Below are 24613 nucleotides of genomic sequence, written 5' to 3' on the forward strand. Positions count from 1 at the left end.
AATATTATCTTATTATTATATTATATTATATTATATTATATTATATTATATTATATTATATTATATTATATTATATTATATTATATTATATTATATTATATTATATTATATTATATTATATTATATTATATTATATTATATTATATTATATTATATTACATTATATTATATTATATTATATTATATTATTATTATTATATTAATATTTAACTATATTAAATAATAAATATTTACCAATTGTCCATCAATGTCCACAGATATCTACAAATGTCTACGAAAGTCGAAAAATATATATTTGGAAATATTAATTAATTTTTTTTATTTCATATGGTAAGACAGTAATAATATTAAAAATAATAAATATCAACTAAATATCTATCAATGTCCACAGATATTCACGGATGTCTACGAAAGTCGAAAAATATATTTTCAAAGTAGTAGGGCAAATTTATTTCGTATGATTAGACAATAATGATTACATTAAAATAATAAATGTCTACCAACTGCCATTAATGTCCTCAGATATCCACAGATGTCCACAAAAGTCGAAAAATATATTATTGAAACATGAGTACAAATATATTATTTCATATGGTTTGACTATAATGATAATATTAAAATAATAAATGTCTATCAATTATCCTTCAATGATGAGATAATAATAATAATAATAATATCCACTACACATTTTGTCCATGGATTCAATATGTTGAAATGTCCCCAGGACATTTTGTCCATAAACCAAATGTCTTGAAATGTCTCTGAGACATTTTGTCTATGAATCAAATGTCCTGAAATGTCCACAAAGACTTTTTGTCTACGGACAAATGTCCCGAAATGTCTTGAAATGTCTCTGGAACATTTTGTCTCTGAGTGTCCTCCAATGTCCTGAACCACTACCCCCCTAAGTTTCACTCACACTGTCAACAACTTTTAGTTGGAGTGGTTATCAAGTTGGTTTCACCCTATAGATCACGGATTCGAGACACAGAGTCATACACCTTAAAGTATGCCGATATTTACAAAAAAAAAAAAAAAAAAAAGTAAAGTTTCATTCACACACATGATTCACTCTCACCCCTTAGTCAATAAGAGGCAAGCTGATAAAATGTAAAAGTTTCTTCGTCCGTAGTAACACAAAATCAAATCACACCATTATCTTTCTTCCATATTTGCTTCTAGTTGTTGAAGCTTTACATTGTTACTTTAATGGTGAAAATCATTGAAAAGGGGGAAAGTTCAAATTCTTGTAGGATGATCACTAAGTATCGCAACACTCAGTTTTATGGATTTTCTGGACTTCGGCGGTATCCTAGTGAAAAAGATTCAGGTGACGAGGTTAATAAATTCATTAAAAAAATTTAAACCTAAGTGTATCATCTTCAACCGAAAATAACCCATCTCCAAATAAAACTACCGTTACAAATTATTTGCCTAGTTTCCGTCTGGAGAATGAGTAAGGAACACTGAACATCTAAATCAGAAAAAGATTCCGACTTAATCCAAATGACATAGGTAATCTTCTTATCTTGACGCTGAAACCAATCTTATCCAAAATACTCACTTGTCGTTTAATCATTGATATTTTTGTTCTTGTCATTAATTCAAAATTATTAATACTAGAATCAACCTATTTCCTTTTCTTGAGCTCAAGCTCATTCGATCAAATATGAGCTCAAGCTCATTCGATCAAATATGAGCTCACATCTAGATGTACAAATCATCTCACAAGTCAATTACCCTATGCTATAGTATCGAATATCCTTCCGAATATCTTCCTCGTCGCTCTCTACTTTCTTTCTCTTGTTTTATACTCTGATGGCTGATTTAATGGCCCAATATATAACCTCAAATGAACCGATTGAGAACCAATGCCTTGGTCCAACCATTAGACATCTATAGCCACACAATGATGTTGGGTTGGCCTGTTTGGTCTGCTAAAGAAGAAGGTTCTGGTTTTTGAGATGCAATAATTAGATTTATCATTAACACTATAATCTTCTTCAATCTCTCTAGCATTGAAAGAATTTTTTTTTATGAAAGTTGAAAGAATTTCCAAAGGAAAAAGATAGAATTCCTCCGAATTCATTCTACCAAAATGCCATTTGATCATTAAGTCCTCCCCAATTATATTATATGTACTAAAAGATGCAACAACTTGAAGACTAAGCAACTGAACAAATACCTGCACAAGATTAATGACTTCTGATTACAATAACAAGATGCTTAATGTTATCAGAACTCTTTAGACAATGGGAAAGACAATTATATCAGAACACCCTCCCCTTTATAATGTGGGGAGTGTTGATTCATCTTAGATATCGACTTCTTCACGAGCAGAATAAGGAGAAAAGTTCTAGGGCTTCAGTGTAAACTGTACCTGTTACAAAACACCTTGGTCAGGAGAAGCAGCAGCATTGCTAAGTTTTAGCCATTGAAGCTGTTCCGGACTCAGTTTAAGTCCATAACCCGTGCTACAAAACCTGCCCTCCGATAGGACGCCTTAGTCTCATCCCAACATCAATTTCTTGCTCATCATGAACTAAAACGTTATCCTGAGTACTTGCTTCTGGTGTTTCTGAGATAACCTCGGCCTCGTTTTTCTTTTCTGTCTTGTCTTCACCAAAGTCGTGCAGTCTCCGACCAATCAAATAGCGGTCGTCCCGTATTGAGTTATGGAGGTTTGTGAACCATAAGTGGAATCTTTTTGCACAAAAATAGAGCAAGCTAAAGGTGAGAGAGCCAACCCAAGCAAATCGATAGACAGCTGAGTTCACAATTAATGGATACCCGAGAACAGGAAACAGTCCTCGAGCAAACACATAAGGAACACAAAGAGCTGTCAACAGTTTCATCACGATTGGGATGACGATCTCCTGGAAAACCCAAAGTCCCCTCAGCCTGGAGAACCCATCGTCTCTCACTCTCTCAAATTTTAGTCGCCAACTCTCGTCAACAATAGGTGCCATGTGATCCAGCATAACCTGCTCAAAACAGAACAATGATACTCATAAGATAGATGTTCATCCCAATTTACAACAAAAACAGTGTCTCGCTTCCCGATTGAAGTGAAAGAATATTTACCAGTCTGGTCCAGATCTTGAGAAAGATCAGGCCTAGTGCCCAGTCTTGGTACAGGAGGAAAACCGGGCTCTCATCCACCGGAACTCGTATTGGGACAATCACCACAAGCTCAAAAAGTAGGCCAATCATCACAGGTATGATAAATATCTGAAAGCAATGAATGAAGGTTATAAGGTGAACGGCAAAAACGACATGAACAGATGAATAGAAGAAATTATATCCCACTACAATGTTATTTACCCATATTGACAGAAGTACAGAACTCTTCAGACCAATGCCGAACCACTTCCAAATTTGGTTGAACAGAACCCTTGCCCTTCCTGTTTTTACATGCTCAACACAATATCTGACTCCAGCTAGAATAGTCCAGATAACATAGCTTCCGATAATAAATGCATAGAGATCTATGAAAGGAGTCAGAAACTGATTGATTAATTATCTTGGGGAGATGTAAAAGCTCGAATCCAAGGTTAGCTTAAATTAAAAAAAGATTACCGTTGCACTTGATTCCATGAGTTATAGGGAAGCGAGGGACTACACTGAATAGTGCACGACCAAGAGAAATGGGTACAACTATCAGAGCGGAGTTGAAAAGAAGCAGAGTCATCCAGGCCAATACCAACAACAGCACAATGCGAAGCACAAACCCGTATCTGTTAAAAGAAATTCAAGAAAGTCATTCCCAGTTTAGATGGAAACAATGAAATTAAGACTTAAGATCTATCAGACAACTTCAAAATACAGATTTTCAATGCAGGCGATTGAATCTGATAAAGACCATATTTGTAAGCACAACGCATCAGTCATTAATGCAGCAAGGATCACCCACATAATGCATATATTTTAACAGTACCGTTCTTACTTGAACTTGGGTTTTGGAGATAATCAATCAGTCAGTCCTAATATCCCATGACTTCAATAAATTCCTTTTACATGAACATCCCGTTAACCAGGGCATTCATTTCAACAAGCATAAATCTTGCTATTGGTGTAGAGTACTGTTACCACCTATACTGACACTGTCTTTATTCATTCCAACAACTAAAGATAGGATTCCAATATATGTGAAAATATTAGCTTCGAAGTTTTGAAGCCCTTCAACTTTGACAAAAAACAAAAAAACGTAAAATTTGTTTGAAGTCTTCCTGAAGTCCACATAATTTATATACTGCAGCCTTTTATAGTAATGATACCCAATGACCTAGTAAGTGATCCTTGCAGCTTCTTGCGCAAGAATGTTATCAAGTAATACAAGTTTAAGTGTCCGGCTCTACACAGTTATATAAACTAGCATCCACTTGTCCATCCAAAGCACCATATTGCCCTTTCTGACAGTGTTTCCAATATATTGATATTAATCAAAATTAAGAAAAGAACGAGTTCTCCAATCCAAGACCCAAAATGTTGCAGCACTAAGTACCATCCTATTATATTTATTGAGTTGAAAAAGAAAAAGGAAAGTTAAGGTTGTAAAGGAACAAGATTAGGACTGTAGAGATCTTATGCTGAAGTGCAAGTCAGATACTCAAAGCTATGTAGCTTTGACAAGGAAACTTGTAACAAGAAATAATAAATTTAGCAAGTGGCAAAATACTCACTCTGAATCAGCCTGATCATCATCATCATCATACTCTTCTACAACATCAGAGTTCCTTAATGCGTGAGGAATTCGGGCTGCATCCTCAGCAGGAACAAGTGCTACCAGAGCCCGATCTTGCTGACCAACTCCCACTTGATTTGCATCACGTATTATGTCATTCCTTTCCATATTGCCTGTATCCTGCCCACTATTATCTTCGGGCCTGGGCAGTAAGAAGTCTGTCAAGCCAAGTGCCCAGCCAACTGCAGTAAACCACTGGCGCAGAAGTGCTTTAATTGTTGCACGCAACTTAAAATGCTCAATAGCAAAAGGAATACAGATTTGGACCAAAAGCATGTCCGCAGGAATTTCAGTAAATGGATCAGACACCCTGCAGTATTGAAGTAGACTAATAAATTTAAGCAGACCAAAGCAAGAGCAAATTAGGACATATCATAATCAAAATTTATATGGGCCCATGTTGAAGATGCCAACCATGATAGGACAACTTACAAGATATCTAACGGAAATATAGAAGGTGCCAGTCGCATAGCAAGTTTGACTGGTAAAAATACTAGCATCACAATCAAGCTTCCATAAACAGCGACTGACAGTAGAACCCGACGTGCATGCTTGTGCACAGGGTCATCAATAAGATCGCGAAAAGGATTGTAGTTTGGATCAGCTGGATCTCGAAGAAAGTATAGAACTCCATTTCGCAAAACCTATCAAAAGAAGATACGGTCAGAAGTCATCAACCAAAGAAACACATAATTTTAAACAGAAACATGCTTATAAGGATTTAACAGGTACAGCTAAATACCCCTCGAAGAAGACTGACGAAAATGCTTATTTGTAGCATATACACAATCCCCACCATCCAATGTACCAAAGAGCTCGCCAAGGGAGATACTGAAAAGAACTCGACCCTTTGGGCAATAGTTTTCCCAAGCATCTTTATAGTACAGACATCCAGCCACCATCCACACATTAATGGAAATACTCCAAGTTCAATCACCAAAAGAAAAGCAACCTTCACCATAGTCAGTAAATGTCTCATTGCAGCCAAGAATTGCCTGATAAGGGATGGAACTGCCTCTACTATGGAAGCCATTCCATAAAATCTCCCCAAAGTCAAAGGCTCACCCCTACTATATCGAATTAAAGCAACAACCCCTAGGTAGAAGAAAACCAGAGAGAAAATAAACATATAACCAGTTGCAAGAGTTGTGACATCCGAAAGACTTGAGAATCCACCATTTGCCCCTTTAATCAGGTTTGCTGAAAGTGGTTTACCTAAGCTATTTGAAACATCATCAAGTTCAGTAGTGTTCGCTTTAAGTGTTTCCGTTACCACTTCAACCACATGCTTAAGGAAACTACGTTTCTCACCATCAGATGATAAATTCGTCATAGCAGTAAGTGCATTGTTCAACGATATGTTTGCTAAAGCAAGTGCTGTTTCTGTGAATGGTAGGACTCTTAACAACATTGGGCTAGTAGCTGCAGAAAAAATCCAAGACATGTAGTGCAGGATGACCCTCCCCAGTGAAAAAGGAACAAAGATGACAACCCCGAGGAATATCATATTGCTTGCTAAAACCTGCACCAGAAAAAATTCATTACAACCCTGTGAATGAACTTCAAGATCACATATAAAAGCTCAATCTTCTCAACCATAACTAGAAACAATATCTAATTCCACAGATTTGTAGGAAAAGATACATTGCTAACTTGGGAAGTTTTCATACACAGATGCTCTCTAGGAAAAAGACTGTAGTTAGATATTTAGAATTTTTCTTTTAGCGGGAAAGGAAAACTTACAGTAAATGCATTTTCAACCAAATGAAATACGGGCCCTTGCATGCCGACAAGCTCATCAAAGGGTACATCTTCTGCTCCATCAGCATCATCAAGACCATCAAACATTTGTTCAACATGTGCCTCGAGACGTGCCGCCTGCATTTCCAACCTGGCAGCAACATTTTCTGCATTTCTTCTGATTATTTGACCAGCTCCAGCAATCCCTTGCACTTCAGCGGCATCTTCACCATTTCCATCACCACCAAGTACTCTATTAGCCGGGGCAGGAGGTCTTCGTGCAGCATTAACGGCATTTCTTTCACGTTCATCTTCTCTCTCAACATCCTGCCCTCCAAGCTCTCGTAGATGTCTAAAATAATCTCTCAAAGAAGTGGCTCCGAGGAAAATGAAAACAATACTAGCAGATAGAAGAAACCCATGCAAACAATCAGTAAGAATCGCGGTGGTAGCTAAGTGACTCATGAATAGTCTCTGAGCTTCACCGAAGCTCCTCACAAATGCTAGCCGCCATATCCAAAAAGTAATGAAGGGTATTATGAGGAGCCAGACAAAAAGTACAAATGCAAGGCGCAGAAAGAACTGCATCACATGGCATGCTTTCAATGCCATCCCAAGCACAAACTCTTGTAGAGGAAGCCTTACTGGGGCATTCTCAGCGTAAACAGGGGAGAAAGAAAATGCATGCTTGCACACCTGTAAAACACGTCAAAGAACCAATTTACGTTATTAGATCACCAAAGCAAACAGCAAGAGGATCCCAGAAGCAAAACCTAAAAACCCCACTAGAAAATAGAGGCATCAAGTTACCATACTCTAAACGAGATGATTGTTCGAAGCAAGTAACATAAACAGTACGCTAAGAACAGAAAGCATTATACTTGAAGTAATGGAGTCAGACAAACAACAAGATAAACTCCATCTGTGTTCACTTTTCTATGGCTCCCAATGGTGTGGGCACTCCAAGAAGGGTAAGTCATTTTAATAATTTACTCTAACTGAGACATACTCTGTTCACTTTTCTTGGAAAATTACACACTACCCCCACAGTGCCAAATCCAAGAGGGTTGATACTATAATGGTTTAAACCCACTCACTTAGATACCCAGATAAGATAATGTTTAAATCCCTAATCCCCTTTCCCCTAATTACTAACATTTGAACATACCACAAAAACAATTAAGACAATTTCAGATGTTTTACAAGAAAAACCCCTAATTAGCAGCTTTAATTTCAGAGGAATCAAAATACCCCAAGATTTAAAAAAAACCCAAAAAATGTCACCTCAGATTTTTGAACATTTTTACCTCACATTTTCGAGCATTACTGTGATTAAGCCACTGAAGAAGACAATCCTGGTGAACAAATTTGATACTACCACTACAAGCACAAGGATACCGAAGAGGGTTTTCAGAATCACCAGGGTTACGGCAAATTCTACAAACATCTTCATCTTCATCATACCCATCAGAGATACTAGTAGTAGTAGTAGTAGTGGTTTCTTTTTTGTCAGAGGAAGTGCTAGGAGAGGAGGAACCTTCCATTCTATCTCCTAAAACGCCATTACTTTCTCCCTTTTCCTCCGTAGAGGTTGTCGGTGCAACCGCAATCTCCATACAACGGAAGCCGGAGAACGAATAAGGGTTTAATTTATATTCCCTCCGGTCCTATCTGGATTCCTCGTGAATTAGATTTTCGCAATTGAGAGAAGGATCGAGCAGAGAAAGATGGAGAGAGAGAACCAGGATTTGATTTTTTTTAGAGAGAGAGAGAGAGAGAGTCTCTTCAGTGAGGATGACGATTAATGAGGGCGGATACACTCTTCCCTAGTTGTATTAAATGCGTGGGCGTAAAGTAAGCCTTGGGCTGAAAAATCCTCCGTTCTTTTACCGACTAACGGTTAAGACGTTGGATAAGAGAGAACAACTTTTTAGCGATTTAATGTAATATAAATGAAAGCCTTTTAGTTCGAAAATCAATTCCAACTCTGAAGGGGCTTAGGTCAAGAAGTGTATGTGCCAAACACGTGTGTAGTATTTTATAAGTGTGAGAAAAAAAATGTGGACTTTGTTTTTTTTTTTGTTGCCTCAACTAATAGAAAGTATGTACAATTCTGTGTCGTTTTTACGCCTTTATACTCCAATTTAAGGACTATGAAAAAATGAGTGCGTCTGATAAAGTAATTACAACTACTTGATCGAAAATTTAAATTTATTTAAATACGATTCAGCAACAATGATTATAACTGACTAAAGATCGTGGAAGACAGGCCACATAACACATCTCTAGCTGCCTTAAGCATCTGTGTACCATCTTCAAGGAGAGTCGTAGAATTGATTATTCACACCATATTTATCTCCTGTATATTACATTTTGTGGTTCGTTCAAACAATTATGTGAACTAAAATCTGGTCAAATTTAATCATTTATAGTAGAAAAAATCTTTGAGCTTAAACGTGGGATGATATAAGTGAATCGACCACAATGAGAAAAGATTCAGGAAGACACTATTAATACAAGGATGAGAGTGTTTGTTTTGCGGGGATCACTTTTAACAATTTTATCGCTCCGAATTTGTAAACAAGCCTACTTTTTTATAAAATGAAACATTGAGCCACTTTTGTTTAGAGGTGCAAATCGGATCGGGTGATATTCACTCTTCACCGGATTGACTCCAGAATTCTATGTCAATTAAGATTAAAGGGGGATTCGGGCGAGTATCAAAAATTGGTTCCAACATTTGTCCAAACCCGCATATTTTTTTGTTTATTCAGGTTTCGACACAATCTGGGACTCCGATAGAAAAACGCACCAAGTGGTGCACACATCTTTATGTCAACCACATTTTGCGCTCATAAGCTCACTAAGACAAAATACAAGCATGAATTGCGAGAGTTTACGAATTTTTGCAGAAATGAAAGACTAATTCGCCAAACACGTAAAATAAATTGTGTTTCTCTTCAAATGGGAGCCATTGAGGTAGTGTTGAAACCAATGACTAACTGGGTCAAACTGACCTATCTTTAACCCAAAATTAGTTTAACTAGAAAAAAAGATTTCTCCTTAATTTTATGCCAAAATTTAAGATATCTCTATGGGAGATTTGCTGTTTGAACCCCCTTTCATATAATCGACTTGCTGTTTGGACTCCCTTTTTCCAAAGTTGCACTTTGGACTCCCTTTTTCAAAATAAAAAGTTAAATATAACATTTCAATAATAAATGGGGATGAAAATACTATTTTACCCTTTACTTAAAATAACTGGTCAACCCACAAGTTAACCCAACCCAAGTATTGACTGACCCACGAGCTGATCCTGTATGTTTTAAATGAGCTTCTTCTTCTTCCTTAGGAAAGGGAGTTTTTTTCCCCTAAAATAGTGTTTTCATGATTGCATATAATTTAATCTGCAAATTTTTTCCCTAAAATCTTCTTCCATTATCACCACAAAAAACCCTAGATCAACAACATTAGCAATGACCCACCTTCAATTCCTAAGTTTTTTTCTCTCTCTTTCTCGTTCTCTCTCTCTAAAAGTTGAGGAGATGAAAATCTATAAAGGAGATTAATTGATATTCTTCAGGTAGTCATATTTACTATAATAAACAAATTTCATCTTCTTCAACCCAAATCCATGAAAAAAATCCCTAATTCCTTATGTGGGTGGTTAGGTGTTTGATTGGGAGACCTTGAAGCAGGAACTAGGAAATGATGCATGAGCATCTTCTTTCTTCTTCTTCCTCTATTCTCATCTTGAAACAACTAAGATCTTTATATTGAGGTGAGTTTAAAGAACTTCTGAAAATTGTATCTATTTTTTTTCGATCAATTGATGCAGGTTTTGTTGGAAAGTTTCAATCTTTAAACTCAATTTTGTGTTTAGTATTTGGGTATTTGATATTGAGGAGATTTGAGTGAGAGATGGTACATGCAGGTCTTCAATGTCATATCCTTGATATTAATCCTGTCTTCGTACATCATCTTCTTCGATTCTTTCAGATCTCAATACTCATTTCTTTATCACTAAAAGTACCAAGTCTTTGGCATAAACCTAATAAGAACATAACATGGAATTCTAAGAATTTTTAGAATCATTTATGATTGAGGAATTTTCAGACGATCCAGGAATTTTCAGAATCATTTATTCTAATCCAAACTCTGTTTTTTTTTCACATAAAGACATCTTAACTAACAAGAACTATTGTTTATCTAATAGTTCTCAAGGGTTCTTCTCGATTTTGGATTTCTAGTTCTTTCAATAATATCCAAATTCAATTTTTAAGAATTTTATATAAGTTTAGTGAAGATCCGGTATTGGGTGTTTAACCAGAGGAGTAACAATGGAGGAGATGAAGAAATGGCGGCCATGAACGCCTCTGATTTCCAACAAATGTGATGTGAAACTTATTTGAAGAAGACTTGGTTTTGATGTTGTTTCAGGGGAGTTAATTTCAAGATCCAGGGTTCGTGTTAAATGGAAAGGGCCGGAATTTGGGTTGAGTCTGGTAAGATGAATATTACTAAAGAAGAACAAGTAAGGAGTGATGGAGTTGTTCAACGGAATGAGGATTTGAAAGGGTTACCGTTCTTTCCTCTTATAAGGAGAACTTGTTTGTTCCGTGGGAAGTCACGATTATTGTCGTTTGGCAGACTTGAGTTGGTTTAATTATGGCCAGCGCTTTGGGGAAAGCTAAATAGTTTCCGGGATGTGAAATTTTAAAGGGAATATGTAGAATTTTGAAAATTTTCCGGGGAAATATATTTTATGGGGAATATTTTCTAACATCTCATGTATTCGCCACCTCATCGTCTTCACCGGTGAAGGTCGCCGGCCGGCGACCTTCAACAATAAATTTTTTTTTTTTTTTTTTTTTTCCTTCTCTCTCTAGATCTGATCTAGAGAGAGAGGAGACCTCCATTGGAGGTCCCAACAGACCTTCAATGGGTCTGTTCGGACCTCCAATGGAGGTCTGGAACAGACCCATTGAAGGTCTGTTCCGACCTCCAATGGAGGTCTGCGAACAGACCTTTTGAAGGTCTGTTCGCAGACCTCCATTGGAGGTCCGAACAGACCTTCAAAGGGTCTGTTCCAGACCTCCAGGAGGTCCGAACAGACCCATTGAAGGTCTGCTCGGACCTCCAATGGAGGTCTGCGAACAGACCTTCAAAAGGTCTGTTCGCAGACCTCCATTGGAGGTCGGAACAGACCTTCAATGGGTCTGTTCCAGACCTCCATTGGAGGTCCGAACAGACCCATTGAAGGTCTGTTCGGACCTCCAATGGAGGTCTCCTCTCTCTCTCTAGATCAGATCTAGAGAGAGAGGAGAAGAAAAAAAAAAAAAAAAAAAAAATTTATTTTTATGGTTGAAGGTCGCCGGCCGGAAATTGGCCGGCCGACGACCTTCACCGGTGAAGACGATGAGATGGCAGAGAGAGAGAAGTGAGGTGGAGAGAGAGAGAAGTGAGGTGGAGAGAGAGAGAGCTGAGGTGGAGAAGTTATTTTGCTTTCCCCCTAAATAAAATTGTCAAACAAAATTGACCAATTTTTGACCAAGTCTTCACACCCCGGAAACTATTTTGCTTTCCCCACAGCGCTGGCCTTAATTATTAATGGAGATTATGTTAGGGCAAAATGGGAATTTCTTTATGTATAATCTTAAAGACGGAATATTCCCCCTTGATTCCGTCAAAAGGGAGTCCAAAGTGCAACACTGGAAAAAGGGAGTCCAAACAGCAAGTCAATTATACGAAAGGGGGTCCAAACAGCAAATCTCCCTATCTCTATCTCCCTTTTAACTCAGAATATAGTTTTGTTCTTTCTTATTAGTTGCATAAAAATGTATGAAATAGTTCTTTTAGTTAGCAATTGGGTCAAATCTAACATGTCATGATCAGATGGTATGTCAAATATCACTTCAAAATTCGAACGCGACCATTTATTTCATCGGATCAGTCAGGTCGGTTCCATCTCCACGTTTCAAGTGGCCACTGGCTTCGACGGATGACAGGTTTTAGGTTTTTGGACATTTTTCCCGGGCACACTTTTGTTCAAGATATATAGTGTTTGTTTTTTTTCCTACCCATTTATTTCATCGGATCAGTCAGGTTGGTCCCATCTCCACGTTTCAGGTGTCCGCAGGCTCCGACGGATGACATGGACATTTTTCTTGGCCAGACATTTGTTCAAGATAGATTGTGTTTGTTTTGTTTCCTAAACCGGATCTAAAATTTGACTCCATGTATATCTTACTCCGTCACATTCGAATGACAGATATGGATGACTAGAATTACTTTAAGTCGGATTTAGATACAAGTCTTTTAAGACCAATAACCACACAGATAGTTCGAAATCAATTAAGCTTTTATTATTGAAGTAGTACTTTCGTTTTTTTAAAGTAGAATAAGAAGCTTACAAATCTCTAAATCAATGGAGCAAAATAATTAATGTAACACGAACAAGGAAATGAAGTTTGAGTAATGACACATCAAGAAACCAAAGAAGAGTCAACAACCCTTTGGTGCAGCGGTTGGACACCCTTGCTTAAGCCAATGAGGGCGTGGGATGGAGTCTCGGTGGAAGCAGTTTGCTATCAAGATTTATCACATGTAATTTAGGCAATATATAATGTAAATAATATAATAAATTTGTCGGGCTTTAGGCCTCTTTCATTATGGTTTAAATTAGGCGGTTATCGTGCTCATCACATCTTCATGATGTATCAATGGCTTGTAACAACTAACGTAGATCGTAGTCGATTTCTCAAAAAAAAAACCCAAAGAAGAATGCGTTGAGTTGATCGAAACCAAATCTGTAATATCTTTGGTTTATAGAGACTGCGAGTTCAATCTGCATTTCCCATGTAACTATTTGTTTGTAGAATCGTATTCCCCGCATTCTGCAATGCTCAAATGAGATGGAAGCCATCAATGGTGACCCAACTTCCTCCTGTATCGACCGAAAATGTCCATTACGGCAACAATCTCAGGCAGGAAGATAAAATTGAGAAAACAGAACGGTTGCAGAAGAGTTAAAATAAGCAGTGTGGGATAGAAGCTACGAAGAGGAAGTTCAGTTTAGCAAGATTATGAAACGTTACCTCACCATTTACTGCTCAGATACAAAGTGCACCCATGTCAGGTGGATCCTCTCCGTCAGATCCAACCGACGAGACAACTTTCGCCGATCCACCTTTTCTGCCATTCTTCCTTTCACTTTTAGTAGTTTTACTCTTACGAGTAGCAACTTTATGATTACTGGTACATGAAATTCAAGAAAACAGGAAAAGATCAACGACTTGACGTTTTTATGATCTCTTTCGCCTTTTTTGAATTCCATAATAAATTCATATTTAAGTTATAAATTTAATTGAGGATCTTGTGGTGAAGAAGAAGTAGAACTCGAAAGGGAGATCAGTTATACATTACAAATTCAGTTGGGGGTTTTCTCGTGACTGATCCACAACAAGCTTTATACTTCTTTTTTGAACCACAAGGGCATACCTTGTTTCTCGATATTTTCTGCAGAACACAAGAAAGAAGCGTACAAGAAAATAAACGGCACGTCTCAGATGATATCGATTGATAAAAACTACCATACCATACATAGTGTACTGAAGTAGATGGGATGTCATTAGAAATCAAACCTGATCAATAGGTTGAGAAATTTTATCGCCATTCTTTGGCTTTCTATCGTTATTATCAGGTTCATCATGTTTAGATGTTTTATCTTGATGGGTTGCTGCTCCTCCGCAGTCCCTGTTTCCTTCCTGAGGATATTCACTATTTTCAATTACATCATCTTCCACTCCTTGTTCTGCTATCAAAAATTCAATTGCAGCCTCAACATCTCCATCTACTTGTTGCAAAACCTGGATGGCATTCATAAAACCGTTTCAGAGGTTCCATATAAGAATATACAAGAAAAGGTTACCCGCAAGTGCACGGGAACCAAGTAATAAAACTCGGTAAGACCGATGTCGATCCACGAAGATAAGTTGGAAATCTATTTTAATTTGAAACTAGTAAATAAGAAACGTGGAATTTTGAGTGAAGAGAAAACGAATTATAACTAATTAAATCTCTTTTTTAGAGTGCCCTGACCTTCGACCCATCTTCCCCAAAGCAAGCAGTTGGGCACAGGATCATCTCAGGTCAGACAAGGGGCAGTGCCCGATCCACGCCAAGTAACTCGGCTGAGTTTCGCCAAGTAACTCGGTTGAGTTTCGCCAAGTAACTCGGCTGAGTTACGCCAAGTAACTCGGCTGAGTTTTCAGTAGCTTCAATACATAGGCCTCAAATCATACTATCACAATTCAAGTTAACTCCAACTTCATAGTTTCATACTACAACTAACTTGGGGATTCACCCTGGAATCGTCCGGGATACCCATGGTCTCGATATACTCCACTAAGTTAGGTGGGCGACCAATCCCAACTACTTGCCCGAAAGGACCAAACAAGTGATATAGTCAGCATGAAGTCTGAAGAGCTAATCTAAGGATCTTTTACCTTCTCAACCTTAGCCGTACTTTCGCACCCACTTCCACTCATTACCAATTTAACTGAAGCTGCATCAATATTTTTATAAGAACTCCCTCTGGATTTGGTGGCAGCGCCTTTTGCTTTATTAGCTGATGTTGAAAGATCAGTGTCTGCCTTTCAAGAGTTACAATAAAATAAATCAGGAGATTTTCTTTTTTCATTCGCAATATTTGAAGAACAGAATAACCATAACTAATACTTAGTCACACATTCAGTTTATAAAAACCTTAATCACAACTGGTCTAGCTGGGCCATTGCAAGGATCTTCCCTTGAACGAACACTATTATAATGCTCCTCATTATGGTATGATCTGCAATAACATGTGCACGTAACAATTACTATCTACCTATTTGATCACATTGAAGCATGGAGACCATCTTCGAGATCTAAGAGTCAAACTTACAAATGGATCATATTTGATGCTTGAGCGTCAAAGTTCTTTATGTACCAACGAGGTGACATCATCTGCAAAAGATCAAGTAATGTTAAGATAAGTAGAACGAGTCAAGGACTCAATATTTCATATTAAGATACACTCCTCGGGTATCATTAGAAGGAAGTCTCTCTCCATGTGTTTTACTGCACATGCGTAGCAGACCGAAAGAAACAAAACCCACCACAGTGAGATTTGAACGATAAAATGTCGCCTCATTGGATGAATATGGGGTTATTCCACCTGGCTCATAACAAGACTGGGTTATTTACCAGTGACCTCATCTTCATTCACATAATCTTTCAAGAACCAATGTTTGTAGCAGACTGACCAGCTATTAGGGAGCAGGTTTTGATCCTCGATGGGAGTAAATTATTGTACACAAAAGGAACTGAAAAAGATTTGATCTCAATGGTCAGAGGGACAGTCACAAGAAGGGAAAAAAAGAACCTTACTCGGTGGATGCAAATATTACGACGTGTAACAAGAGAACCTGCTTGCAATTCCATGTGTCCTGCCCATGTACCATCTTGTTCCATGGACTCACAGTATTCATCAAATGGAACCTCATCCTCAATAAAAGGCTCAAACTCTTCTCGGTGATCCTATTAAAAGGAACATTGTGTATTTAAGTTGCACATTAACAAGTTAATAAAAGCCTTAAGAGTCACCACTCACAGAGTTCTCCCTCTTAATCATAAAGTCAGATACTCGCAACAAGTATATGACTTCGCAGGAAAAATAAATTCTGGGTTAGAGATTAAACTGAGTATGGTAATTTTAATCAGATCGGAAAAACCATGTCATGGAACAAAAAAATAAGCTTTTAGCCCAAACAGATGCATTATGAAAAGTTCAACACTGAAACCCCTAAACGCTGGAAAAAGACATAATAGCAAGAAACATATGCAACAACAGGCTATAAACACAAAAAACTCAGAAGAAAGAGCGGCTTGGGAAAATAAGGGCTACTTAAGCAGGAGCATAATAACTCATAGGAGAACGGGGACTATCATATGCTTAGGTCGAGAAGTTACTGAAATTTTGTAATAGACAATATGTAAGAAAATGTTATTAAGATAAATTTCAAGCAAAGAAACAAGTTATTTAGGCAACTACCAAAACCACCCTAAACAGATCTTTGACAACTCCACAAGTATTTATGTGATCTAGAGCGCGGTAAATTCTGAAGGTACCCAAAATTGCATTACTTGGCCTGTTGCCTTCATATGGCTGGACAAAATGCAGAGAAAAAATTCACCAGTTGAAGAATCATCAAATAATGAACATCCTCTATGCTGATATAATCCTTATTCCTTCACTTCGACTTATGAAAATACTTCAGGAATTTCTCTGTGAAGCTTCAGGAAGAACAATTGATACCACAACACACGGTTCTTTGCCATAATCAAATAGCCCGAAAAATGCTTCTCTAAAAAATCCTCTCTTCGGACAAACAAACATCACTCTAATTCTCACAGAAGCCATATTCGTATACATTGGTTATATAGCAAACATGTCAATCCAGGAAAAAGCAAAATATCAAACTAAATCTGGATGGACCAAGAAAACGGAAATCCAAATAGCAAAAAAAGAAAAAAACATAAGGCGTCTACTGGAAATGTTGCATCAGGTTCAACAAGAGATTTAATCCACTTAGGCTTCGACTCCAAAATTGAGATATGAAACAAGAGAGGTTAAGATTTCATATGTGCTAAAACTAAAAGATAGGAAAAGGAAACCAAACGATATGTTCATTGTAACAACAAAATCTGTTGAAACGAGGCTTTGGATCGACGGTTGTGCACCCTCCCCTAATGTCCAAGAGGTCGTGGTTTGACTCGTGTTGGTTGCGGTCTACCCTCTTGAACTATTCAATGTAATTATAGGTGTAATAAAGTATTGGTCAGTTTGTTTGATAACCTGTCTACAGATAGTTTTCATGGCCGGCCTAGATTCAGCTTTTCATGGCAAGTTTGTGCTTATCCCATTCTTATGATGCATCAATGCCATACAATGTACCCATGATTCTATGATGACATGATGTAATATATCTCCTTCGCAAAATAGCATTCACATACCCGAATATATTTCACCACCATTAGCCTATAATTTTTATGCTCTTCTTCATTACCTTCCATTTGATCTCCCAATGCCCTGCAAAATTATCTAACACGATGAATAAATAATTGCCACAAAAACCAAACAAACCCAACAACATAAATTCGAAGTCCAACAGATTCCGAAATATATATATACAGTATATGAATATTGAAGTTTGGGTAGTAGTCACTGAACACTGATTACCTAAAGAAACAGTTACCATCAGCAGTGACTTGAACAATTTTCAAACCCAAAGCGTCAAGCTGTGAACGGAATTCTGAGATATCAGCTTGTTTTCCATGCTTTTTTACCTGCCCACCACCAATACTATCCGGCACAATTAAAACACTTCAAACATCATCATAAATTAAAGTTTAATAAAATTTGGTTGAGGAATTTCATCGAACACTTTGTGGGTAATGTGATTTTTAAACAAATAAATAAATAAATAAATAAAACTGACGGATTAGTAGAGTTATTTACATGAGTTTGTTTCTTGGGTTTTGATTTTTGATGCTTAGGTTGAACCATGATGATTACTTCAAGGAAGATGTTTGAAAATTAGTTATTTGGTCGTAAGAAGTTGAAGAATTGAGATCAAGACTAAACTCGACCTAATAGTTTAGTTCCGCCGTTCTGACTTCCTAGCAAAGTAGCCGAGTAAATTTTATGTTTTTAAACGTTTTGTGGGAGGAGACGAAAATAACGCCTTTATTTGTTCACCTTGTTAAGTAGGTCAGTAGGTGCGGGAGACGGGCTGGCACGTTTGGGCCCAAGCTCACTTTAAGGCTGATCAGACAGATAATAGGAGTGCAAACTAGTGTAGTCGAGTGAATCAGACGAGTGAATGAGGGATTGGAGAGCACGTAGGTGAATCGGACGAGTGAATGAGGGATTGGAGGCTACACGGGACTCAACGCGTTTCACGGGTCTTGGCCACGAGAGAATTCACACTCTCATATTTTATGACAAACACAGACATAATTTGAGAAGTTATGATTATAGAGTCGTGTAATTCCATCGAACTCCAAGGGATAATTATATCTATCATCTTTTGTTGGTTCTAATGAGAATACTACAAACCTACACACTCAACTCTAGATTGTTATTACTCCTTCATGGATTCCAACTTTTTTTTTTGTTGAAAGATCATGGATTCCAATTGGAATGAGATTCTAAGTACATTCCTGCAAGCCAAACAACAATTTGAAATGAAATTCTTGGTAATCATATTTTATTTCTCGCACGCCAAACAGAACAGGATTACAAGTACCCATAAGAAAAGAATAAAATAAATCTCTTTTATTGGTAGGATCCACTTATGTATCCAATTCATTACAGGTGAACCAATTATTACATTTATTACATCTTGTATGTATAGATAGTATTTCCAACTTCACAGTATTAAGCAAACATTGAGAATGAGTGTTGAGTAAGGTGATTATATTTACAAAACTCAATGGTGTGATAGAAGCAAATTCACAACTTTATGCCATTGGCCATAGAGGAGGAAGTGGACCAATTCCAACATTTAGATGTTCATTTCTAGGTTTTATCTGAAGAGCTGGTCTGATAGCAAGCAAACCAGTGAAGCAATCTAATGGAAGTCTCATCCCCCAAACATTGACTGATTCGAGCTTTCGGCAATTATTTACAAGCGCGAGAAGCCCACTCTCAGTAACATGGCGACAACTCCATAAAACAATAGTCTGCAAGAGATGAAAAACAATTTTGTACTAAATAATCTGTCTCAATCCTTATAGGCGAAGCAGAGGTCGAACTACTAGTGGGCTAGTCCAAGGTACTTTACTAGTGGTTCTCTTTAGAAGGCCCAGCCTAATAGTGTATGAATTGACTCGAGTCAAGTATCAGACTGTTTGTTTTTTATTTGACTCATCTTGTTTCAATTGCAGACCCGGTCAGATTTTGGGTCGAGTCGAGTAAAAAATAGAATAAGTCTAAATAAAGAGCCCGTCGACTGAAATCATCTAGAATGAGCTTTGTGGCTTTACTAAAACAAGTCATACTCGGACGAACTCAGACTCGGATAAGTCATTCATGTTGCCACCGTTGAGGTGAACAATGAGATTAACTGAAAGCACTATGTACGAACACCTCACTACTTCATTCACCTTTAAATCACGGCAACTATTAGCAATAGCGAATAATGATTCATCGGTGATAAATGTACCACCAACATTCAAGTGTTGCAAGGAAGTAGCTCTTGAAACCTGCAAAAACATAGTCCGGTAACAAATTGACACTTAAACTTTCCCAAGCCTATATATGTATGTGGGTATGTGTGCAAAGAGTATAAATCGTTACGTACCAAATGAACTACACCAGTATCTGTGATACCAGACATACCCCACAAGGATATCGATATGAGGTTTCCGACGCACTTGGATAAAGATATTCTGTACAGACCATCATCAGTTATTTGGCATCCCCAACAGCTCCTTGAACTAAAACCACATTTAAAATAAAAACCACAAATGTTTAAGATTCAACAAACATCTGCAAGAAAACGAGGAATAAACTATGAACGAACGTTCTTTTGACAGTTTTATTTCAGGCAAACTTAAGAACAAGTAACTATTCCGATTGTTTCGAAGACTGGCAGCATAGCCAATGACTACAACCAAGACTCTTTCTCTCACAAAGTTGCAATCAAAGCCTCCCAATTCTGAGTCCACCCTTTAAAAAAGACTTTCATGACTCATGAGGGAATCAACAACTCAAAGAGATCAACATCTACGGATTTCCATTCGAAGATCGCATAATTTCTTCCTTTCCAGATTGCCCAAATGATGTAACATGAAATTACCAAGTTATCTCACTTGGTAATTGATTCCGTAATCTGTTCTAGTAATTCCTGACTTCGGCAACTAGTGATGCAATTAATGAATTTGGGCATGGTTTCTGTCTTAGAAAAGAAGGCTTTGTCTGATTGTCTGCAATGCTACTCTGAATTGTGTTAAGATTCGTAGCAAGGTCAAGGCGAGCGCGTTAGTAGGCTAATCTACTATGCAGCTCATCAGGCACGGCTACTAGCCTACTAATGGTTCCCCTTATAGAGGACCTAATTAGGTATACATACTTCAGTTTTACACCAATGAGCTCGATCGATATATCTATAATAGCAACCTATATAAACCACCCCCGACTACAAAAAATCCGGGCTCACCCCAAGACCCGTGTTCTTTTTTCTGAATCCATGAATTGTAATAGTTCAATATGAAATTATATTCGAAAGAGTTATCAAATATCAGAAATTGTCACCCATGAGTCCCAATATCAACAAAAAACCCTAATATCAATAAATCCCAAGGTGAGAAGCCCCAATTTGTTTTTAGATTATGTAATCATTTTATCCCATGTATCATAAAATTCAGTAAAATTGGAACTCAAAAAGATAATCAAAGCAGAGAGAGAGAGAGTACATATCGAGGTCCTTGAGATTATAAGCGTAACGAACAAGATGAGAAGTGGATTCATCATCCATTTTACACCCAGCAAAGCTCAAACGTTCTCTTCCAGCTAGTGATTGTCTCACACCTATTCTCCATTTCCTGCAAACTCTACTTGCCCTGATTTTCAAATTTCAAATTCATCACAACTTTAAAACCCCATTAACTAAACCAATTTTACAAATTCATATAAGAAAAATACAACTTCAAACCCATTAAGTAGATCAATTTTACAAATTCATATACAAAAAAAAACAACTTCAGAAGTATCAAATTGAATTTTTGAACTTACTGGGCCAAATCAGTGAAGGAAGTGATGAGAAGAAAAATATGAGCAAGAAGGTCAAGAGGAAGCCTATCTATTACCTCTTCTTCTTCTTCATTTCCCATCTTCCTCCTTCCCCTCTCTCTCTCTCTCTAAAATCAATAGAAACTCCTAGAGAGAGAGAAAATAAATACAGTGTGGATCATCTTCCCATCTTTTAGAAAATAAAAAAGTAAATGAAGGTTGGCGGGACCTGCAAGAGAGGACGTGGTCTTTGGTATACGACTCAATCTCCTCTCAGCTCGAATCTCCATGAAATGAAATTGATCTCCACCTTTTGGATATCCATCGGGTTACGTGACTCAACTGGAAATGTAGTCGGTCCCATCCCAGTGCACGTGTTTGTTTTAGTGAGATTATTTACAGGCGTTAGATTTCGTCTCCTTCTATGTTTAGATTATGTTAGAATCAATATCCAGTAATGATCAAATGCTGTAGTGTTACTCATAGTTTCAACCTTCAATTTTTTGATTTTATAATTAGCAGTTTAAGATGACCATTTCTTCTTTTTTTTTTTTTTTTTTGTTGCAAGAGATGACCATTTCCTTGCATATACGTACACGGAAAGCTTAAATTGGAAGACAAGAAAATTAAAAAAAAGGATTTGTCTTGAGAACAAATTTGATTTTCGAAGTACAAATAACTTTTGGGTGCTTCTAAAGACACCGGGCTAAAAGGCTGTTAGCATCCATCTCTGTTGGCACCAAGGCCAACTGCTACTTTCTCTATTAGCACCGTCCAACTATGTAGGCACCGGTCAAGTGGAGTTAACCCTAACCCCTCCGTCAATTTCTCACAAGATCCAACCAGAATTTCGGACAACAATAATGCCCTAGGACATACTAGACGGACTGGACCAGTCCGTCCTTTTGCATTAAGTCACGGATTAGCCAATCCGTTACTCTTCAAATACTCACCGTTTGGCCAATCCGTGATGATAAAATTAGAGGAGGGAAATGGAGGAGATGAATCTTCTTGTGGTTGATCTTCTTGAGGTAGGAAGACAAGAGAATAAGAAGAAGAGAAGGGTAGGGTCTTTAACTTCTTATGGTTTCTTTGTGGTTTGAATTGGGTATTGTTAGAGAAGAGGTGAGATTGAGATATAGGTGTGGTGGAAGCCATTGAATCTGCCATTGCTAACCTTGCTAAAACTCAAGGTGAAATCTCTTAGGCTAAATCCAAACTCAAGATGAAATCATTGACCGGAGAAATCGCCGACGAGAAGTGGAGAAAGTCGCGAATTTTGGAACTTGAGGTCTACTTGAAAAGTGGCATTAGAGGAATTGAGAACTGTGGGTGGTAGCTAACTTGAAGGTTTTGGTGGGATTTCTCAATCACCAGTAAGTATTCAGTGTTTCTCATTTAATTCATGAATGTCTTCTTCTTATCTTCGTGTTTGATAATGGGTAGTAACTAATGAATCTATTTGAGATTACTTTGTGCTAAGTTACAGAAAAATTAGGGTTCAATAATGGCATCCTTTAGTAGTCAACTGAAGTTCATATAACTTGTGTTGTTTATGTGTTGAGAAAATGTAGCTTCTTTAGAACTCTGATACGAATTGTTGCATCTCCATATGCCAAAAAATTGGCTAAGGAATTGAAGGTAGATTTGGGTTTAGTTGTTGGAACTGGTCCATGGGGCAGAATTGTTGCTAAAGATGTTGAATCTGCTGCTGCTGCCTCTTCTATTGTTGCAGATGCCAGTCCCAAATCGAAATCGAGTTCGTCTTCTTCATCTCTAGCTTCTCCAACCATTGAATTGGGTACTGTTGTTCCATTTACAACAATGCAAGGTGATGTTAGTAAAAATATGCTTGAAGAATGAGATGGAAGAAGCAAACGAAGGTGAACGTCACCCACATTAAAAACCGGTGCTTATAGATAACTCGGGTCAACGTTCATTAACCCGAGTCAATAAAATTTCCGGATGCTAACAGCCTTTTGGCTTGGTGCCTTTAGAAGCACCCATAACTTTGGGAGGAGAAATTGATTTTTCTTCAACCTTCACCCCTTGTTCCATGTGGCCATATGATCTCCAACCCCAAATTTTGTCAAATTCAATCGTTACTTTTTTTTTTCTTTTTCTTACTCTTTGACGACCATTCTAATTTTTATTGTCTTTCTCTTCTATCCCTTTGGTTCTCCTCTCCGTCTCTTTTATTTCGGGTAAAGAAAAGAACTTCCTATAAATCAAGGGTTCGATACACGGAGGCATACCCTTAAAGTATGCTAAGAAAATGGTATTTGACCCAAAATAATATACATATTGAGCAAAAAAACCAATCGCTTTTTGAAATAACTGAATGCTTAATATTTATTTTGTTCAGAAAAATGCTTAATATTTATTATGTGTAATCGTAATTCATATCTGAAATAATACGTGTCATTATTAACTAGGTCATCTCCTATTCTTTTTCATTCTAAAAATATCCTTAGACAATAAATCAATTTTCTCTTAAGAACAACTTACAAGCAAGGGCGGAGTCAGGATTTAAAACTACACCGGACTAGCCAAAATGCTTAGAGAGGCACAATTTCATTTCTAATGTATATATAGTGACAAGTAGTAGCTTGAGAAGCAATTTTTAGCCGAATATGTTAATATTTCGAATATAAAGAACATACGAAAAATTAAACTTTATATAGTTTGGGGACAAAGAAATAACTAAAACATAATTTAGTGGAACCTAAAAAATGAAGTAAAATTTGACTTGCCACAAATCAAGGGTTAAGAAAGAGTTAGATCCAAAAATAGGGGGCTAATTTTGAGACTAAAAGTGTAAATATGTATGATTCAAGGGTCAATATGGAACTAATTTAAGAAATAGAAATAAAGCGACTTATAGAAGGGAGGGGGGATTCGAACTCGTGTGGTCTAGATGATAAACACTGCACTCAACCACCCGGAATGTCACATATATTATGTCTATATTTACCTTTTCAATTATAAGTTTCTCCCTGACTGCAACCAGGGGTAGCCACCCCCTGGCTCCGCCCTTGCTTACAGGGGCGTGGAAGAGGGGGTGCCATAGGTGCGACGGCACCGAGCCCCCCTCAAAGAACAAGGCGTAATCGAAGGATCGAGGGCCCCCTAATTAACCAAGTTTCGTATATAATTTTGACGTCTAAATTAGACATGCATACGTTTGTAGCTTAGTTTGCAAACTGGTTACCGCCTTGAGGTCATGAGTACAATACCCACTCCGTAAATTTTTTTCCATCTTTTACAAATAGTTCATTGTAAGTACCTTAATT

The 24613-nt window shown here is 37.4% G+C and overlaps 3 protein-coding genes across 7 annotated transcripts; all 3 read right to left on the bottom strand.

Moving 5' to 3' along the window:
• Positions 1-2104: 2104 nt before the first annotated feature.
• CER9 (RING/U-box superfamily protein) lies at positions 2105-8443 on the bottom strand. Its single transcript, XM_086632200.1, has 9 exons — positions 7792-8443; positions 6488-7180; positions 5487-6266; positions 5177-5388; positions 4683-5054; positions 3580-3737; positions 3325-3488; positions 3085-3231; positions 2105-2984 (listed from the first exon to the last, which is right to left on the bottom strand). Exons 1-9 carry the CDS (start codon positions 8098-8100, stop codon positions 2475-2477), a joined length of 3345 nt encoding a protein of 1114 aa, XP_086488326.1. The 5' UTR covers positions 8101-8443; the 3' UTR covers positions 2105-2474.
• Positions 8444-13121: 4678 nt separating this feature from the next.
• Positions 13122-18265, bottom strand: LOC147545003 (SEC-C motif-containing protein / OTU-like cysteine protease family protein). Of its 5 annotated transcripts, none has more exons than XR_015223052.1 (11): positions 18045-18265; positions 17766-17872; positions 17540-17615; positions 15914-16063; positions 15429-15490; positions 15251-15335; positions 14992-15138; positions 14128-14352; positions 13910-14002; positions 13587-13738; positions 13122-13430 (listed from the first exon to the last, which is right to left on the bottom strand). XR_015223052.1 is itself a non-coding variant. In XM_086632202.1 (11 exons), exons 1-10 carry the CDS (start codon positions 18090-18092, stop codon positions 13597-13599), a joined length of 1140 nt encoding a protein of 379 aa, XP_086488328.1. In that variant the 5' UTR covers positions 18093-18265; the 3' UTR covers positions 13122-13430; positions 13587-13596. The 5 variants fall into 5 exon arrangements, 3 of the variants coding, with proteins under 3 accessions (XP_086488328.1, XP_086488327.1, XP_086488329.1); XR_015223051.1 differs by having other exon boundaries at positions 13582-13738; XM_086632202.1 differs by having other exon boundaries at positions 13905-14002.
• Positions 18266-18837: 572 nt separating this feature from the next.
• Positions 18838-21600, bottom strand: LOC147545004 (F-box protein At5g67140-like). The gene is made up of 5 exons (XM_086637715.1): positions 21324-21600; positions 21005-21151; positions 19891-20026; positions 19694-19792; positions 18838-19270 (listed from the first exon to the last, which is right to left on the bottom strand). The coding sequence occupies exons 1-5, from the start codon at positions 21419-21421 to the stop codon at positions 19049-19051; spliced, it is 702 nt and encodes a 233-aa protein (XP_086493841.1). The 5' UTR covers positions 21422-21600; the 3' UTR covers positions 18838-19048.
• Between the last annotated feature and the right edge of the window lie 3013 nt (positions 21601-24613).

The sequence above is a fragment of the Eschscholzia californica genome, unplaced genomic scaffold, assembly GCF_041429995.1.
Source record: "Eschscholzia californica isolate CP2 unplaced genomic scaffold, dmEscCali1.0.p SCAF_4, whole genome shotgun sequence".
NCBI lineage: Eukaryota > Viridiplantae > Streptophyta > Magnoliopsida > Ranunculales > Papaveraceae > Eschscholzia > Eschscholzia californica.

Bases quoted from the DNA above. Each gene is read 5' to 3' on its own strand.
- LOC147545004 (XM_086637715.1), bottom strand. From the start codon at position 21,421: ATGGGAAATGAAGAAGAAGAAGAGGTAATAGATAGGCTTCCTCTTGAC. The intron at 21,152-21,323 runs GTAAGTTCAAAA...TTTGAAAATCAG, and splicing joins TCCTTCACTGATTTGGCCCA to GGCAAGTAGAGTTTGCAGGA. The intron at 19,793-19,890 runs GTACGTAACGAT...ATGTTTTTGCAG, and splicing joins ATACTGGTGTAGTTCATTTG to GTTTCAAGAGCTACTTCCTT.
- CER9 (XM_086632200.1), bottom strand. From the start codon at position 8,100: ATGGAGATTGCGGTTGCACCGACAACCTCTACGGAGGAAAAGGGAGAA. The intron at 6,267-6,487 runs GTAAGTTTTCCT...TTTCTGGTGCAG, and splicing joins TGGTTGAAAATGCATTTACT to GTTTTAGCAAGCAATATGAT. The intron at 3,489-3,579 runs GTAATCTTTTTT...CTCCTTTCATAG, and splicing joins TCATGGAATCAAGTGCAACG to ATCTCTATGCATTTATTATC.
- LOC147545003 (XM_086632202.1), bottom strand. From the start codon at position 18,092: ATGGTTCAACCTAAGCATCAAAAATCAAAACCCAAGAAACAAACTCAT. The intron at 17,616-17,765 runs GTAATCAGTGTT...ATAATTTTGCAG, and splicing joins GATGGTAACTGTTTCTTTAG to GGCATTGGGAGATCAAATGG. The intron at 14,003-14,127 runs GTTTGATTTCTA...TGTGTTCTGCAG, and splicing joins TTTCTCAACCTATTGATCAG to AAAATATCGAGAAACAAGGT.